At 33.8% G+C, this 18,509-nt stretch overlaps 2 protein-coding genes across 5 annotated transcripts in view; one reads left to right on the plus strand and one right to left on the minus strand.

The window, feature by feature from the left end:
* LOC117340174 overlaps window positions 1–2,099 on the plus strand; it is a 34,675-nt gene extending 32,576 nt beyond the window's left edge. For 2 of the 3 annotated variants that reach the window (XM_033901934.1, XM_033901936.1), the window contains exons 20-22: window positions 51–115; window positions 564–716; window positions 1,077–2,099. In XM_033901934.1, coding sequence (XP_033757825.1) covers window positions 51–115; window positions 564–716; window positions 1,077–1,339 — 481 coding nt within the window. In that variant the 3' untranslated portion in view covers window positions 1,340–2,099. The remainder of the gene's footprint in view (window positions 1–50; window positions 116–563; window positions 717–1,076) is intronic. The other variant, XM_033901935.1, reaches the window with a different exon arrangement.
* A 1,108-nt stretch (window positions 2,100–3,207) lies between these two features.
* Window positions 3,208–18,509, minus strand: part of LOC117340175 (palmitoyltransferase ZDHHC23-like) — a 30,179-nt gene continuing 14,877 nt past the window's right edge. The window contains exons 3-7 of one of the 2 annotated variants that reach the window (XR_004535383.1): window positions 17,467–18,128; window positions 16,821–16,932; window positions 12,482–12,658; window positions 10,210–10,701; window positions 3,208–10,131 (exon numbers count right to left, since the gene is read on the minus strand). Coding sequence is in view for 1 of the 2 variants with exons in the window: in XM_033901937.1 (XP_033757828.1) it covers window positions 10,449–10,701; window positions 12,482–12,658; window positions 16,821–16,932; window positions 17,467–18,128 (1,204 nt within the window). In the remaining variant the exon portion in view is untranslated. Of the gene's footprint in view, window positions 10,702–12,481; window positions 12,659–16,820; window positions 16,933–17,466; window positions 18,129–18,509 lie in introns of both variants that reach the window. The other variant, XM_033901937.1, reaches the window with a different exon arrangement.

Consider the following 18,509-nt stretch of genomic DNA (forward strand, 5'->3'; position numbering starts at 1 on the left):
CAGGTGTAGCATTAATGATGTGAATTATTTATTTATTTATTTATCATTAGGGGAAAAGTATTTTCTGGTGAGATGGAACCCCTAGGGATATTTGATGAGAGTGACCTTCACAAAGGTAAGTCAAACAATTATTGTATCCTTTCTTATTTTAGAATTCAATGACAATTTGGTCTGTGGAAAAAATTGCATGGATGGACTGGTTCTTCTAAGAATTTCTTGTCTGGGCCATAACTTCTAAACCGTTGAAGATTTCTTGAGGAAACTTTCAGTATATTTACATCACTTAAGCCGAATATGTAGTGCACTGTCGTTAGGCTGTCGTTAGGTCACTGTGACCTTTTATTCAAGGTCGAAGGTCAAAATAAGTTCAATATTTCTTGTGTGGGTGATAATTTTTAAACCATAAAGATATCATAATTATGTTTTTACAAAAGTCAAAAAATGTTTCCCAGACTTCTCCGAATATAATGTATGTTTTATTGTATATTAAGTAAATTATTTTGCAGAGTCTGAACGGATAGAGTGTCCATGTTTTATTGTATATTAAGTAAATTATTTTTCAGAGTCTGAACGGATAGAGTGTCCAATGTGGGATAAACTGGAGGCAGCAGACAAAATGGAGAGAAAGAGAGCCTATTTTGTTAATGAATTTGATAGGATGATAGCACTTACTGAAGAGGGCAAACTGTGGCAGTTCCCCATTGATAATGATCAGGGTAAGTTTGCTACTGTCAAACCTCGTAATCTCAAACTCGGATAACTGACAGCGGCATGGTAGTCTAGTGGTAGGATGCAGGGCTATGTGGCTGAAGGGTCACTAGTTTGAGTCCCAGCACGGGCGATGTGTTTTATCCTTGACAAGTAAAAGTAAAGTACTAAACTTATACACAAGGACGGGACTCATTTGAGTACTAAACTTATACACAAGGACGGGACTCATTTGAGTACTAAACTTATACACAAGGACGAGACTCATTTAAGATAAATGTCATACTAAACTTTTATCCTTATTATTTGAGGATGGTAATGAGGTAATCCAGTAATGTTAAAGGAATTATTTCATGGTTTCTGTTCAGGTCGCCCAGAAGAAGAGGATGTTACATTCGATGAGCATGTATTTCTTGAGCCCCTTATTGAGGACTTTCCAAAGAAAGGACCGATTCGGCATTTTATGGAGCTTGTGATAGCAGGACTGTCAAAAAATCCCCACATGAGTGTGAAAGAGAAACATGAACACATAGATTGGTATCGGGAATATTTCACTCAAAACAAACACTTGATGGAAGAGGAATTAGGTGATCTCGCCAAGATGGCTCCACAAGTACCGCAGCAAGTCTAAAGTTTCCATAGTGATCTAACAATAAGCTCATACCTGGTGATAAGCATGGAAATAACCCCATACCAGGCAATAAGCTAATGCTTGGCAAAAACCCCATGCCTGGCAATAAGCTTATACCCAGTAATAAGCTCATGTCTGGCAATAAGCCCATACCTGGTAGGAGCCCACTCATATCTATTGTTTTTCAGTACAAATAATCAACCAATATGATTTTTTGTCCAGCAATTGCCTGTGGGTTGCAGAATTTAAAATAGTGTAAAGGAATTAAGTTTTGTTTTTATTGTGAATCTAGTTCCTCGATCTTTTTATAGAAACAACATATTTACAGGGCTATTTATTTCCATCTACATAAATAAATCTAGCTTTTGTTAATGAATTCATTCTGTAGTGTGTTCAGATTTGTCATTCTTAAGGTTTGTTAAGAGATATATAATTGATGAGCCATTTGGAAGGGAAGTAATTCCCTAAAAGATTTGATTTCCAATTGTATTGTTATAGATTTAATTCAAAGGGAGAAATATATCAGAAAAGCTTTTATATCATTTTTCCATATTTATATTTGTATAATTGTACAAATATTTTCTGTGAATATGAGACTTATGGGAAACCAACTGAAGTTTTTATTGGAGTGAGTATATCAATTGTATTATTTTGAGAAGTTTCATAATTTTACTGATGTTATAGTTATGAATATCAGTCTGGTAACTTCTCAATACACACATCAATTTTAATGTTTCCAGGTAAAGTGGATGAAACTGAAGTTGTGATATTTTTTTTAATTTTTTTTTTAATTACCTGTAATAAAGGTGTGTTGATATGTTAGCATTGTGTTCTCAGGTTTTTATTTTAAGTTTTGTATTGTTTAATGTCCTTTCAACAGCTAGATCATCTACGGATGATAGGAGTCACAGAGCTATGTTACGGTGAATGATCCATCTGTCAGTCAACTTTCAACGTCTAGGAAAACTATAAGCAACTGAATTTTGATATTTGGCCTGGAGGAACCCAGGAAAGAGAATAAAATTTCCTCATACGAATACCTTGACGTACAGCAGATATACATGTATATACATTTCAATATTTTACTTAAATAATTATTTTGAAGGTCAACCGAGTCAACTGTTTAAGTTCCAGTAGACCTAGAATCCTGATATTATGCCACGTACCTGGAGTCCAGAGACGGTATAATCTGAAACATTCGTTGAATATAAAACATGTCTCGTGGTTGTTGATATGGAACCAAGAATATAAATACAACAGATTGTTGTAAAGTCCGAAATCATTTGGTTCCGTGGTTCCTATAGTCCGACCAGAATGACCTGTCGTGTTGAACTTTGATTAGCATATTGATTACAGACGGGTCTATAGTCATATACGGGAAATAGGTGCTTTGTATATATACATGTATATCTGTTAGTTGTTTATAATGTAACAAACCTTATCATCAGCTGCATCATTGGTATTTACATGTATACCGATCTAGATTTAGTGACAAACTGTTAACATGTGAACAATTGATCACATAGTTTCTTGAATATGTGTAAACCATGCATCAAAAATAAATGTTACAATCCCTGTGTTGTCAATATAAAATTGTAACAAAAACAAATGGTCCAAAACAGCACCCTGCTGGACACAGTAGTACTCCTAATCAATATGTTTTGTTAACACACCTGTGCACAAATGGAACTACCCACTTTGAATATTCCACGAAAAGGTTAACATGATAGGTCATTCTGGTTTGACCATATATATTATTATTGTTGCATGGGCTCACCAAGAAAGTTTGTACCTATGGAAAGATGCAGCATGGTTTAAGCTCTTAATTAATACTTCAAGCCAGATAAATCAAACTAGGTAACACAACAGACATGAGATACATTTATTGTATAACAGTAGTATGATTTTGCAAAACGTGAGCGTCATTTATCAAAAATTGTGAACACATCCAAGCAACACCATCAGTCATATCTATATATACCGTCAATATATCTAACTTTTAAGGCAGAAGATAAACTCAGAAAAAAGAGTTGATTGAAAGGCACCTCTAATATTTATTAATAACGTTACTAAAACAGCTGCTCAAGTTTGAAAAATAAGTCCACATGATAGTCCAAATTATTCTGACAACTTTTTGGTCGGAGATCAATCGATGCCAGATCGATATAAAAAGTTAGTAATAATTTGTTGTCTTCACATGACTCACTCCGCTCTACACAGTGAAATAACAGAGCCAACCTTAGGTACGCCTGGTACATGTATAAATGGTAAATTGTAACACGAAACAACATACATATGTATTTAATTCAACAAAATACAAATTGTCGTGACTGGAATGGTATCATTTTGAATGGAATGACTGTAAAAATAGAAAAATAATATGCCATATTTAAATTCTTATGAATGATGGAACCTGTTTGGAATATCAACAATTTTTTCATGTTTTTTTTAATAAATAATAAATTTACCCATTAATGAGGGTTGTTAATGCATACGAGGTATGTATCAATCCTTATTTCAATATCTCTTCATGCCTATTTCAATTTCCCTCAATTCCCTTGTAGAATTCTAAACTTTTGTCCTAGCTCTAGCATCCTTGAGATTTGGTTTGTTTTGTTTAACATCCTATTACAGCTGGAGTCATTTAAGAACGTGCCAGATTTTGGAGGTGGAGGAAAAGCCGGAGTACCCGGAGAAAAACCACCGGCCTACAGTCAGTACCTGGCAACTGCCTCACGTGAGTTTCGAACTCGCAACCCAGAGGTGGAGCACTAATGATAAAGTGTCGGGGAAACCTTAACCACCCATTAAGAAGCCTGAGAAAGATGAAGCAGCTGTATGATACAGTTTGAAAATGATTTTTCAGCACAAACATTCAACATTACTGGTAACACAAGTCCTTTGTACAGTCCCTGCAGTGCATTCGTACTAGGTGGGATAGCTTATCACTAGATGATTTAAAAACAAATGTAAATAAAACTAACAAATGGGATTTCTGAAGAATAAGCAAGACAAAAATAATAGTGTAATACCAGAAATGAATATAACCTTAAATCTTAGGATAGTAATTGGAGGTTGATTTTCGGATTGTAATTAGAGAGTAATTTTAGGATTGTAATTGGAGACCAATTATCAGATTGTAGCCTAATTGGAGACACTACATTTATTTTTTCGATTGTAATTGAAGATTAGTTTTTGGATTGTGATTGAAGACTTCATACTACTCCAACAATGTTAGAGGTTTAACACGGCGAGATACTTTTGACAGGCGCCATGTAACAGTTGGCAAAATAATATCCGATAGAAAAAGAGCCGACCAGCGGCCTCTTATGTTATAGGAGTAGACTTCATACCAGCAATACACGGATTGAGGCAGTGCTAATTACTTCAAATGTCTGGTAATACAATGATGATTAAGTGCTATCAACTTATACCATTAAAAACTAATAATACTGTGTTGGATGAATTGAAGATATTGGATGGTGAAAATAGCCTTTAGTAGTTAAATTTAACATCAGGAGATGAAAATGGCATTTTACCTGAGGAATGTAACTTTGATATTGAATGTAAAAACTGGGACCTTCTGTACACAGGGGATTGGTTAAAGTTCCCAACCAATGGTTCATGTATATCTATTACATGTATACTATAATATTTTACTAAAGTGATGTAACAGCAGAGATATGAGTGACAAAAATAACCTCCGATATCATTGAATGTAATAAACTGGGACCTTTTATACATAGGCACTTGGTATGAATTCCCAATCCATGGTCCATAAAATGTATACATATATCTTTACTATGGGGTTAGAATTTTGTGTCAAGTCCCTGTGCTTTTGTAAATACATGTATATCAAAAAGGATAACAGACTATATAGCTAGTTTAAGAATCAATATTTGATTTACACGAATTTTCTAAAAAAAGATTACCTGGTACACAAGTTTGGCTTAATCGTTCTCATTATACAGTTCATACACTGATCAAATATATAACACTATCATCTGAACATTTTTTAGGATTCACATTTTTTCATAGATATGTTCAACAATTTTTCTCTATGCATAATTCAAACAATGAAATATAAAAACATGTATATATGGATACATGTACATCACTTATTACAATAGGTTTATGGAATACAAAACATTAAAATATGTACATTGTCATGGTAACCGTAGGTAGAGATGATAAAGGATAATTTACTATAGAAAACATGAATTGCTGTGAATTTTTGTTTGGATGTAAAATGTATAATGAGGTCTTCTGTATAATTTTAAGGGGCTAATATTTCGAGGTTTGCAGGAATTATAGGGATATTCCTCACAAGTTAGAAATTCATATGATGCTAGTTTTCACAAAAATTGCACAAAAGCATCTACTTGATTTGTTCTTATGGAAATCATACACCTTAATTTACCAATATAATCAAACATACAATATTCAATTTGTAGGAATTCTCTATAGCTTTAGCTAGACTGATTTACAAACATTCATGTGGCCATGTACATTAAAACAGGTTTGTGTTTTATTAGCCGACCAGTATTTTAAAATTGACACAATCTAATTAAAACTAGACTTGTAATTTCCGCTCCTCTGCTCACGATGAGATCACCTCCCACAGGGTATTGTTAAATCTTGTATTGCAGTATATCGTAGAGTATTGTAGAAGAGCACGATGAGATGACCTCCCACGGGGTATTGTTAAATCTTGTATTGCAGTATATCGTAGAGTATTGTAGAAGAGCATGATGAGATGACCTCCCACGGGGTATTGTTAAATCTTGTATTGCAGTGTATCGTAGAGTATTGTAGAAGAGCATGATGAGATGACCTCCCACAGGGTATTGTTAAATCTTGTATTGCAGTGTATCGTAGAGTATTGTAGAAGAGCAGAAATCACAAGACTGATTTAGTTAGATTGAAAATTGACAAGAAATACGCCTAAAGAAGAAATGTAATATAGCGTACACACTTGTGTATTTACCCAATACATTGCATAAAAGTTATGATCTGTGAACCTTCACAGTTCAGGATTCACACCAACTTCGCTTGTCAAAATTGTTTTAAGGAAAGATATTTTAATGCTGAAAATATCTTTATTATTATTATTAATGATTAATTAATTGTTGAAATCATATGTATGATCTGGAAAACTTAAATAAATACACACACACACAAACATAATATTGATATATATATATATATATACATACACATATAAAGACAGGAAAAAAGTAAGGTTCATGGCCTCTCTGGAACGAGAGTAAGAGCCCATAAAGATTGGATAGAATCACATTTACATTTAATATAATTTCACAACCAAAAAATATCAAAATATGCATTTTCCTGTTGCTTTTAAACACAATTTTGAATGAAAGATGACCCAGTTTCATACAAAATATCCCTTCTTCACTTTCAGGATTTTCATACAATAAAAAATCACACAAAACATTTCTATCACAAAAAAATATATCACTAACATATAAAATATCTACAGTTATTTCTGTAATTAAAAATAAATCATTTTCTAATATAATCACATTTCAATAAAGATCAATCTATAATTATATTTATGACATAATTCTCATCTATGCAACAGAAAAACATCGCATCCATGTGTAAATTGCTCTCCCCCATGGACTTCATGTGTAAATTTGCTTTTTAAACTTCCATGTCTTCATATTTTCCATATGCATCCTAAAGCCCTGGACACACTCATCCTTGATACATGTACTTTAGGGGTTACAATCTCGTATGCTGTTTTCTTGTAATAAGAGCACATGAGATCATAACCCCTGGAGTATCGGGAGGGAACACACTTAAATGACAAAGTTGTGATAAAGGAAAAAAATATCAAAGAGTTAAATCTAATATTTTTGCACACTTCACCACAATTATCAATTTTACCATTATCAATATAAAATAGATTATCGTTATCCCAAAAAGTATATGTGCATGCCTGAAAGAAATATATACAGTTCATGGAAAAAATATGAAAGGTACTAATTTGATAAGGAAGATATTCCAATACAAATTAAATCATTACACACTGGTATATTTCAATTACCCAGGCAAATCCACAAAAAGGGACTCATTCCTTTGAAATATGAAGACACCATAGGGCAAGACCTCCAAAAAGGATATAAGATATCATATTTCAAGTAATGTGCATATTATTCTATGAAAATGAATAAAAATTTCAATTACAACAAAATTATCAAAATTTTGACAATGACAGGTGCTTTGTAAGGCAGATGCCAAATATGGACTTGTTAGATATCTCATTTCTCACATTATAAGGCAAATGTACTTGCGTGTAAGGGCAGTTTTTCATTAAGCATGCTCCCCATTAGTTATAAGCACCACCCTATTAAAATGTTAGAAACTTCCTTCTAACTCGGTCAGGGAGAATTTCTCTTAAGCTTGCTTGAGCGTATCAGACTAGATTGCCAGTCAGGTCCCAGGGGTCTGATCTGAGGCACCAATAACAATGACTTCTGTTACAGGGGTATGGGTATGCCCATGCAGGGACGAAGGAAACATTGACATTATATACAGTTTATCTTCACAAGAACAAAAAAATACCCCTGGAAAACCTCGGACAGGACTAGAAAGTCTGAAGTTCAAGGTTCAATCTCAAGCAGAGACATTGAAATATGTCACGACTTCTGCTACATGGGCACCACCATTATAGTACCACTTGAAAACCTGGGACAGGGGTCTCTTCTGGAGAACATGTGAAGTAATATGCCACGATGTATCATCTGCATGGTAAAAACATCTGGCCACTTCCTACAGAGAGATTTTATCTATGCTTCATTCTGTAGAATCTCTGAAGGTAGATGAACTAGGAGGAAGGCAATGAAAAAATAATTATCTCCATTACATGAAAACAAATAAGATTTTAAAATGTGCTTTAAAGGCAAAGAACAGTAGATAACATATTCATATCAATAAGATTAAATACATGAATTAATAAAGAAATTCTATTTTAATAATTTAAGTAAGTTGGTGAAATATGTAAATTATTTTCTAGCTAGATTCAACAGTCACAACTTGCAGACAGGATTTCAATGATTACCTGATGTTTCAATAACAATTAACAATGTTAAATATAATGAGCTTGATTAGAAAATAGTTAACTATTACACAAGTATAATATAAGTCAAAAATGTATATATATACAATTACCTGGGACAGTGCACAAATATCTGGAACAGTGCATATAGATTAACAGATGATCCTCATATATAGACTTTCACATCACATAAATCACATGGGGACAAATATAAACATTTACCCTATACATAATGTATTTAAATACATATCTATTCTACTAGGGTTGATTACACCATAATTGCCAATTTACCTGAGGAATTAATTTCACAATTCATGTGACTGCACAAAAATTACAATATTTGCACTTTGTCAGAAAGGTAAATATGATTTAACAAATCCACCAACTGATGATTTCGGTAAGGGCCTATAATGACTGAATCAACTGAAAAATGACAGAAGTGTGTATTGGTATAAATCATGTGCAAAAGAAATTTTTCAAAAATGTGTTTCTACTTTTCAGTGTAATGACAATTTCTGAAAAAGTTTTAATCACATTTATTTGTTCTATCCTCAATAAATAGCGACATCATCCATTTAAATTTAACTTTATTCAATTTTAAGTCACAGAAACTTTTTCTTGCCTGTATCTTTGTTTAAACTAAAGACTATTTTCTCTCATGTTTTTTTATATAAAAGTATGAAATTAAAGAATGAAAATAAGATAAAAAATATTTCAAAATAGTCTTTTAAAATCCAGATCAAATTTAAACAGAAATTCATCAACAAAATGCTGTTTACTTTTCAATAAAAGAATGAACATTTACATCTTTTTTTTTTTTAAGTTTTAATCTAATTTTGGCTTCTAAAAAAAATCTTGTCATCATCTTTGTAGATATTTTTGATAGTTTTGATGAACATTAAAATTATAACTAGTAAACAAATGCATACTTCCTACTGAATATTGATGAAAGGAGGGAAAATATTAACATGATAAGACTTACAATTGGAATGTTACAATTTGTACCTTTTTATGCTACATTGCATGTCAAATACTTGTAAGAGTTATCTACCTCAACCATCATGAATTGTTGTGAATTATCAGCTTTACTAATAACTTATCAAGTTTTAGTCAGAAACTGTTGATGGCTTTTAAGTAAAGTATTAAATTGCAGACATTTTTCTTACTCAACAACAAGGAACATGGCTCTAAATGTAAATTGAATTTTATATATACAATGTATATATTCTATTTACCTGTTTGACAAGAGGCCCAATAGGCCTGTAGCATAATTCGAAAACACATCACATCTGTAACCTTAATGTACATATATGTCACACTCAAATTCATTTAGAGAAATAAGGCTGACAATTTGGACCATGGATTAAAATACAGATGAGAGTTGCCATATGCCATATGTAGATGAGTTAAAACTCTATCAACATAATGTATCATATACCCTTAACTTAAAAACTTTAGGACACAAATACAAGGTGGCATACACCTTTAATTCTTCCATACTGTCACTGTAAAGTAGCATACACCCCTATTGATCCTAATAATGTATTAATGTAACACCTTTAACTTTTACTAACTGTCATTGAAATATACCATACACCTTTAACTCTTCCTTGCTGCCATTGAAGTGTAGCATACACCCCTAATGATCCTAATAATGTATTCATGTAACACCTTTAACTTTTACTCACTGTCATTGAAATATACCATACACCTTTAACTCTTCCTTGCTGCCATTGAAGTGTAGCATACACCCCTAATGATCTTAATAATGTATTGATGTACCATACACGTTTAACTATTCCTTGCTGAGTGCCATTGCAATGTAACATACACCCCTAATGATTATAATAGTGTATTAATGTACCATACTCTTTCATACTGCCATTCTAAATAATATACACCACTAACAATTCTAATAGTGGTTTAATGTACCATACACCTTAAACTCTTCCATACTGTCATCGAAATGTAGTATACTCCTTTAACAATTATATCAAGATTTGTATGTAACATACCCCTTTAACTCATTTATATTTTTATAACACCCATATTAGTCCTCTTTGAGGTGAGAAATAGTAAAATATTTCTAAAAAATCCTCGATCGTGAATATTTTTACAGGCCCTGAGGCCATAGCACTTGGTCATTTTCCGTTTGCTGGCCATGTGCATTTCCTGGGATGTGATGTTCTGAGAGATTAGGATGGTTTGATACAGCAGGTTACAGGACATTAAACACGCAGCCAGCAAACTGTACAGCCCACTGACAAAACTCACTGCTGTCCTGTAAAAAAAAAAAAAAACCAGGTAATCAGAAGAAAATTAAACATATGATCATCAAGTCAAACATTTTGTCTGCTGCTTTATATGATAAAGAGTTCCAACAGACCAACATTTAAATTCAGAATTTTAAAATATGCTTAAAATCATTTCAGATGAAAAAAGTTCAAAAAGCTTCAGACAATCTGGAGTTGTATTGCTGCTACAGTTCACATGATCTAGCTGGCCAAACTGTTATGTATTTTAAAATGTTTGAGAACATACTTGAAAAGAACAAACTTACTGGAAATCAACATATACAAACTTACTGGAAATCAACACAAACTTACTGGAAATAAACTGGAAATCAACACAAACCTACTGGAAATAAACTGGAAATCAACACATATAAATTTACTGGAAATCAACACAAACTTACTGGAAGTCAACACAAACTTACTGGAAATCAACACAAACTTACTGGAAATCAACATAAACTTATGTGAAATCAACACAAACTTACTAGAAATCAACACAAACTTACTGGAAATCAACTGGAAATCAACTGGAAATCAACACAAACTTACTGGAAATCAACACATATAAATTTACTGGAAATCAACATAAACTTACTGGAAATCAACACAAACTTACTGGAAATCAACTAGAAATCAACATAAACTTACGTGAAATCAACACAAACTTACTAGAAATCAACACAAACTTACTGGAAATCAACACAAACTTACTGGAAATCAACATAAACTTACTGGAAATCAACATAAACTTACTGGAAATCAACACAAACTTACTGGAAATCAACAAAAACTTACTGGAAATCAACATAAACTTACGTGAAATCAACACAAACTTACTAGAAATCAACACAAACTTTCTGGAAATCAACTGGAAATCAACACAAACTTACTGGAAATCAACACATATAAATTTACTGGAAATCAACACAAACTTACTGGAAATCAACACAAACTTACTGGAAATCAACATAAACTTACTGGAAATCAACTAGAAATCAACATAAACTTACGTGAAATCAACACAAACTTACTGGAAATCAACACATATAAATTTACTGGAAATCAACATAAACTTACTGGAAATCAACACAAACTTACTGGAAATCAACACAAACTTACTGGAAATCAACATAACTTACTGGAAATCAACACAAACTTACTAGAAATCAACACAAACTTACTGGAAATCAACTGGAAATCAACACAAACTTACTGGAAATCAACACATATAAATTTACTGGAAATCAACACATATAAATTTACTGGAAATCAACATAAACTTACTGGAAATCAACACAAACTTACTGGAAATCAACACAAACTTACTGGAAATTAACATAAACAAACTTACTGGAAATTAACACAAACTTACTGGAAATCAACACAAACTTACTGGAAATCAACATAAACTTACTAGAAATCAACACAAACTTACTAGAAATCAACATAAACAAACTTACTGGAAATCAACATATACAAACTTACTGGAAATCAACACATTAAACTTATTGGAAATCAACACAAACTTACTGGAAATCGACATATACAAACTTACTGGAAATCAACATATACAAACTTACTGGAAATCAACATATACAAACTTACTGGAAATCAACACAAACTTACTGGAAATCAACACATCAAACTTACTGGAAATCAACATATACAAACTTACTGGAAATCAACATATATAAACTTACTGGAGATCAACACAAACTTACTGGAAATCAACATATACAAACTTACTGGAAATCAACACAAACTTACTGGAAATCAACATATAAAAACCGACAGTCATTTGGGAGCAGGAACCAGCCGTAGTACAACTGAGGTGTGCAGACAGTAGTCAAAGTGAGGTGGACGCCATAGAACCCACAGAACACAAACAACATCATGGCTGCCATGAAATGACGGTGATTATTAGCAGTTATACAACAGTCTATCCTGAAATACAAAACAAAATCCTGGTTATATACAATACACAATTATTTGGTATCACATGGACAGAAATGGATTAAATAAACAAAACTGAACCCCAAATAAAGACAAATCAAAAGCTGTTATTAAATTTTTCTATTTTCGATTACACAGCAATGATGGTTCAACAAACACCGGTACCCTTTTATACAAGATATCGGAATCTTGTCTCTAATAATAGGTAAATGATGAAATATACAAAGTATCTTAATATAATAAAAAGAGGATTAAAGGGGAACATTGTATGACCGGGACCACTTTGTGAAAGGGGAAATAAGACACCAGTTAAATAATTTGTTCTATAGTTGTGGGGTTGTACAATGCAATGAAGTAATTTGTGTACACACTACATGCATACATTGTGTGCCTCACCATTCAATACGGTATCAACATGTAGCACACATCTGTGGGATAAGATTGCAACTTTTGTGTGGTTTGACGTAACAGGCTTGTTAAGTATATATATGCATCACAGATTAAAAATTAACCGTACTTACGACTGAACGAGAGACCATAGCTGTATTACTGATGAACCATGATAAGAAAGGTCATCAGTAATTGTTGTTGCCAAAATACAACTAGACCCTGCGTTAAATAAGTCTTATCTATAAGGTAAAGTATTAGTGTAAGACTACAAGGACAGGTAATACAACTCCAAAACAAGTACAATCAGTGATTGTGAAGTCAGCAGTCATCGCTAAATGCTTAAAAATTAAGTCCAAAACATGGCAAAATTTGAAAATATTACAAAATATTTCCATGTTATATTACCATATCATCACTCCTAGATCTCTAATAAATGTATATAACAAATTGGAAGGATGTGGGGTAAACTTATGGATGTATAAGCCTTTAAAAAACTTACTTCAAAAATGTTGGGGTGACTGCATTAGCTCACGGTTACTCGTAACCAATGAACTAACATGAAATAAACATAAATCACAAAGTTGACATTACCATGGAAACATTATCTACTGTAACACTACAAGGGTAGATAACTCTCAAACAAGAAATAAAAAAATATAACATTACTATGGAAACTATGTCTACTGTAATACAAGAGGCCCAGAGGGCCTGTATCGCTTACCTGGTTTCATGATATATGAAACAAGAACTATGCTTAAGTATATTTGCCACTGGTATTGCTATGTCAGTATATCATAGGCATTTCATATGGTTACATGAACATTGTTTTTATTGTAATTCTAAAAATGTCAATTTAGCCAAATTGATCCCTTTTGGCCCCCCGGGGGTCAGCCCCACCAATTGTACAATTTTGAATCTCTACCTCAAGGGGATGCTACCAGGCGAATATGAGCGATATATATTAATCCATTGCTTAGTTTCAGAGAAGAAGTTGTTTATATCAATTTAGGCAAATTGACCCCTTCTGGCCCGCCCCTCAGCCCTCAGGGGTGTCAGCCCTATCATTTGTACAATTTTGAATCCCTACCCCAAGGGGATATTACCAGTCAAATATGTGAGATATCCATTGCTTAGTTTCAGAGGAGAAGTTGTTTATATCAATTTAGCCAAATTGACCCTGTTTGGCCCCGCCCCTCAGCGCCCCGGGGTGTCAGCCCCACCACTTATACAATTTTGAGTTCCCACTCAATGGTGATGCTACCAGGCAAATATGAGCGATATCCATTGCTCAGTTTCAGAGAAGAAGTCGTTTATATCAATAGAGCCCAATTGACCACATTTGGCCCCACCCCTCAGGCCCCTGGGGGGTCAGCCCCATCATTTGTACAATTTTGAATCCCCACCACATAGTGATGCTACCAGGCAAATATGAGCCATATCCAAAGCTCGGTTTCAGAGAAGATGTCGTTTATATCAATATAGCCCGATTGACCTCATTTGGCCCCGCCCCTGAGGCCCCCAGGGGTCAGCCCCATCATTTGTACAATTTTGAATCCCCACCCCATAGTGATGCTACCAAGCAAATATGAGCGATATCCATTGCTCGGTTTCAGAGAAGAAGTCGTTTATATCAAAATAGCTAAATTGACCCCTTTTGGCCCCGCCCCAGAGGCCCCCAGGGGATCAGCCCCATCATTTGTACAATTTTGAGTCCCCTACCCATAGGGATGCTTCTGACCAAATTTGGTGAACTTCCAATCAGCGGTTATGAAGAAGAAGTCAAATAATTCAATTGTTGACGGACGGACGGACGGACGACAGACGGACGACGGACGGACGGACGACGGACGACGGACGCCACGGTATGGCATAAGCTCACCTTGGTCCTTCGGACCAGGTGAGCTAACAAGAGAAAAACATAAATCACACAGCCGGCGTTACCATGGAAACATTATCGACGTATACTTTAACACTACAAGGGTAGGTTACTCTCAAACAAGAAATAACATTACCATGGAAACCATGTCTACTTCAATACAAGAGAAAAGCATAAATCACACAGCCGGTGTTACCGTGGAAACAATATCTACTGTAACACTACAAGGGTAGGTTACTCTCTAACAAGAAACAATCATTACATACAGCCAGTGTCATATATATACATGCCATACGTTTTGGAGACAAATATGGGAGATTAATGATTATTTGAAGGGATTTTTGTCCAGAATAACGGACATTTGTGCAAGAAATGAATATCAACTTTTTTACTCAGTTCTAAACAATAAATTATAAGTTATAAAGACTATTGATATTTATTGGAGATATTAATCGTATAGAAAAAACAAATAGTTGGGTGATTAAAAGAGCTATTGCACAAAAAGTTTTTTTTCTATTCAACCCTTAATCTTTGGACCAGTAAAAAGAAAATCCATTCAAGCACTTGTGATAAGAAAAAACTGCATAAAGTTTGGGTTTGATTGGCCCAAGGGAACTTGAGTTATTGCAAGGAATTTTTTTCTATTTTTAGGAACAGTGACCTTTTTTGACCTTTAACCTTTGGACCTGAAAACAGATCCAAAACAAGTACTTGTAGGTCGTCATCAAATTTGAGCTTTGATCTGCCAATTGATGAACTTGAGTTATCACATGGAAACTTCAATGTGGACACCAATGCCCCCGAAGACGACAAGGTGTCACTATATATTCCGCCTTTTTTTTAAGCAACACGAAAAGCATTTAAAAAAGTTACATGTAGCTAAAGATGAAGACGAGCTATAGCTAGTTCATTTATCAGTTTGGATTTTCTATAAAAACTAAAGACTCTTCTCTGAGGCAACACATCAATTGTAAATATTGTCATAAAATGCCTTGCTGGAGGGCTCCTTAATGATGGACCATTTAGATCTAGATATATTCCAAGTGTAAGTAATCATGAAATTTTGTTGTAGGTGTCTTTATAACCCACTGCAGTAAATCACACAATGTTACCATGGCAACTAGGTATTACCTAAAACTATAAGGGTAGATAACTCTAGTTGAGGTGAGAAATAAACATACACAGCTGGTATTACTACAAAAAATAGTGCCTTATGTGTGTGTACAATGGCATATTAAAGTATATCAAAGTAAGATTTTGGCAGTTATAATTATGTCATCAATTACAGGGCGGCATGTACATCAAGGATTCATACACATATATGTGCATGCACAGACTAGATATAATCACCCTTCAATACAAATGGAGAGTAAGATACAGCTAAAATTGATTTAATGCAGTCATCATACATTTTAAGTTTGTCCTTTTGTGACTTAGATGCTAAGGGCCTGATTAGTGTTGATACTTAAGCGATTACTGAGGAAATTAAAACAGGTCAAAAGATTCAAAGTCAAAATCTTGATGGGGAGGTTCAATGGCCCCCATACATCGATTTATCAGTATTTTCAATATTGGAGTGAAAGAAAGCCAAACATATGCATATATTAGTTCTTTGTATCAAAGCAGGATTTAAACAAGGGACAAATTGAAGACCACAGTCGCAGGATGTAACACATCACGCAAAGTGAGATTCATATTAAGTTAAAGCAGGATTTACAATGAAACAAAATCCAATTTCAGACAAGGGTAGATAACTCAACATGCACATCAAAGCAATATAAATCACAATAAATCACAAGCAAAATGAAAGTATTCATAACAGATCAAAGCAGGCTTGAAATGTACACAAACAAATTGAATGCCAGACAACAAGGGCAGATAACTCACCAAACACAGTGATGATCACGCACATCAAAGCAGGCTTTACATACAGTACAATGCCCTGAGCGAGGCGGCTTTTTAATTCCACATTCTTCACACCAGGTGATCAATTTCCCATCTGATCAAATACAAGATGCATGCATGATAATGAAGTAATGTTTCCTCTTATGAGGAAAGTGACATTGATTGGGACCAAAAAAAATTCGCTGAGCCCGACAGACCATGAAAAACTCTTTAAATTTTGAATATTTTTGAATAGTCAATTATTCTGAAAGGGTTATTTATTCCATGCTTTGTAGCCAAAACCTAAAATGTTTGTTTCATTTTCTAAGCACATAAAACAGTGTTTTTCCTTCATAGTAAACGGGAAAATTGAAATGATTGAATTGGTAAATTTTGTTATTTGAGAGCTGCTATTAAACTTTCTTATTAAAATGTTTAATTATCATGCTAATTTTTTTACACCTATGCCAGTAGCTTGTCATATCTCTTGACCTTTAAAGCTTCTTTTGAAGAAGTTATTAAAAAATATTGAAATTCAAAACAATATAATGGTAAAAGCTCATGCTTCCTATGTCATGCAGTTAAAAGTATAATAATAATTGCACAAGAAATGATTTGTGAAATTTTAAAACAAACAGAAAATTCTTACCTGTGATTGGTCGAGAGTCCACCCATGTGACATCCTCCTCAGGTAAAGATGTAGATGTCATTTGTTCAAGAGATATCCCAATATTATTATCTCTAATGCTTTTCTCTATATCCACTTGAGTATAATCCTTTGAATTCTCCTTCATTTCCATAGAGCTGTTTTTGTGTTTGTTATTTGAGCTATAAATATCTTCCCTCCGACGGGGTTTGTATGTGGCATATGGACGTAAAGAGTGACTATTCAATTTAGCTTTTGTCATATAATACATCATACAAAAAAAACAGGATGTTAGTATGATATTCTCCCACAATAAAATTTCACGGAAAGCAACAATGAAGGCTTGAAACGTCACAAACATCAATATCACAGAGACCAAGCCCCAAATGAAAAAGAATGGTGTTCGCGTCTTTTCGGAGTTTCTTCGCCATGTTCGGTAAAAAAACAACATAAACAGTGGCATGAATGATAGCGATAGCACAGTCATGATTGGTCCAGTTGTTGCTATGAGGACGCATAGTGGCACTGTTACCATGGGAACAATTATGTCAAGACGAAGCTTCGTGGCCCCATGTCCTAAAATGCCGGGAATTCGACACCGGTCACTAACAGTGTTCAGAATTCGAGCTTGCATCCTGGGAGAAATTCTCTGGCAGGTTATGCACCTGTAAATTGAACACATTCAGATTTATACAAGAAATCACGTTCCAAATTTATCCTGCATTAAACCCCGGGGACCAACACACAAACTTCCCTAAAACAAGGGGTGGGGGTGGGCAGGGGATGTTAAGGCTGATAATATTGTAAAAAAAGAGAATTTGTCAGCCTTTTCAGTGAACTTACGGCAGATACTTTATCTGATGAAGTAAATCCATTACAATTGCTACATAATTGACTGTGGGTTATAAATTGCTGTAATGTTGCATTTTTTTGCAAAATTTACTAAAAGATATCCATTTGATATAATTTTTGAATTTAAATAAAATGTGTCAGCAATTGGCATTTTTTTATGTTTAATAACATGTAGACTGAAATTTGCTACTGTA

This window comes from Pecten maximus, chromosome 13, assembly GCF_902652985.1.
Source record: "Pecten maximus chromosome 13, xPecMax1.1, whole genome shotgun sequence".
Taxonomy (NCBI): Eukaryota; Metazoa; Mollusca; class Bivalvia; order Pectinida; family Pectinidae; genus Pecten; species Pecten maximus.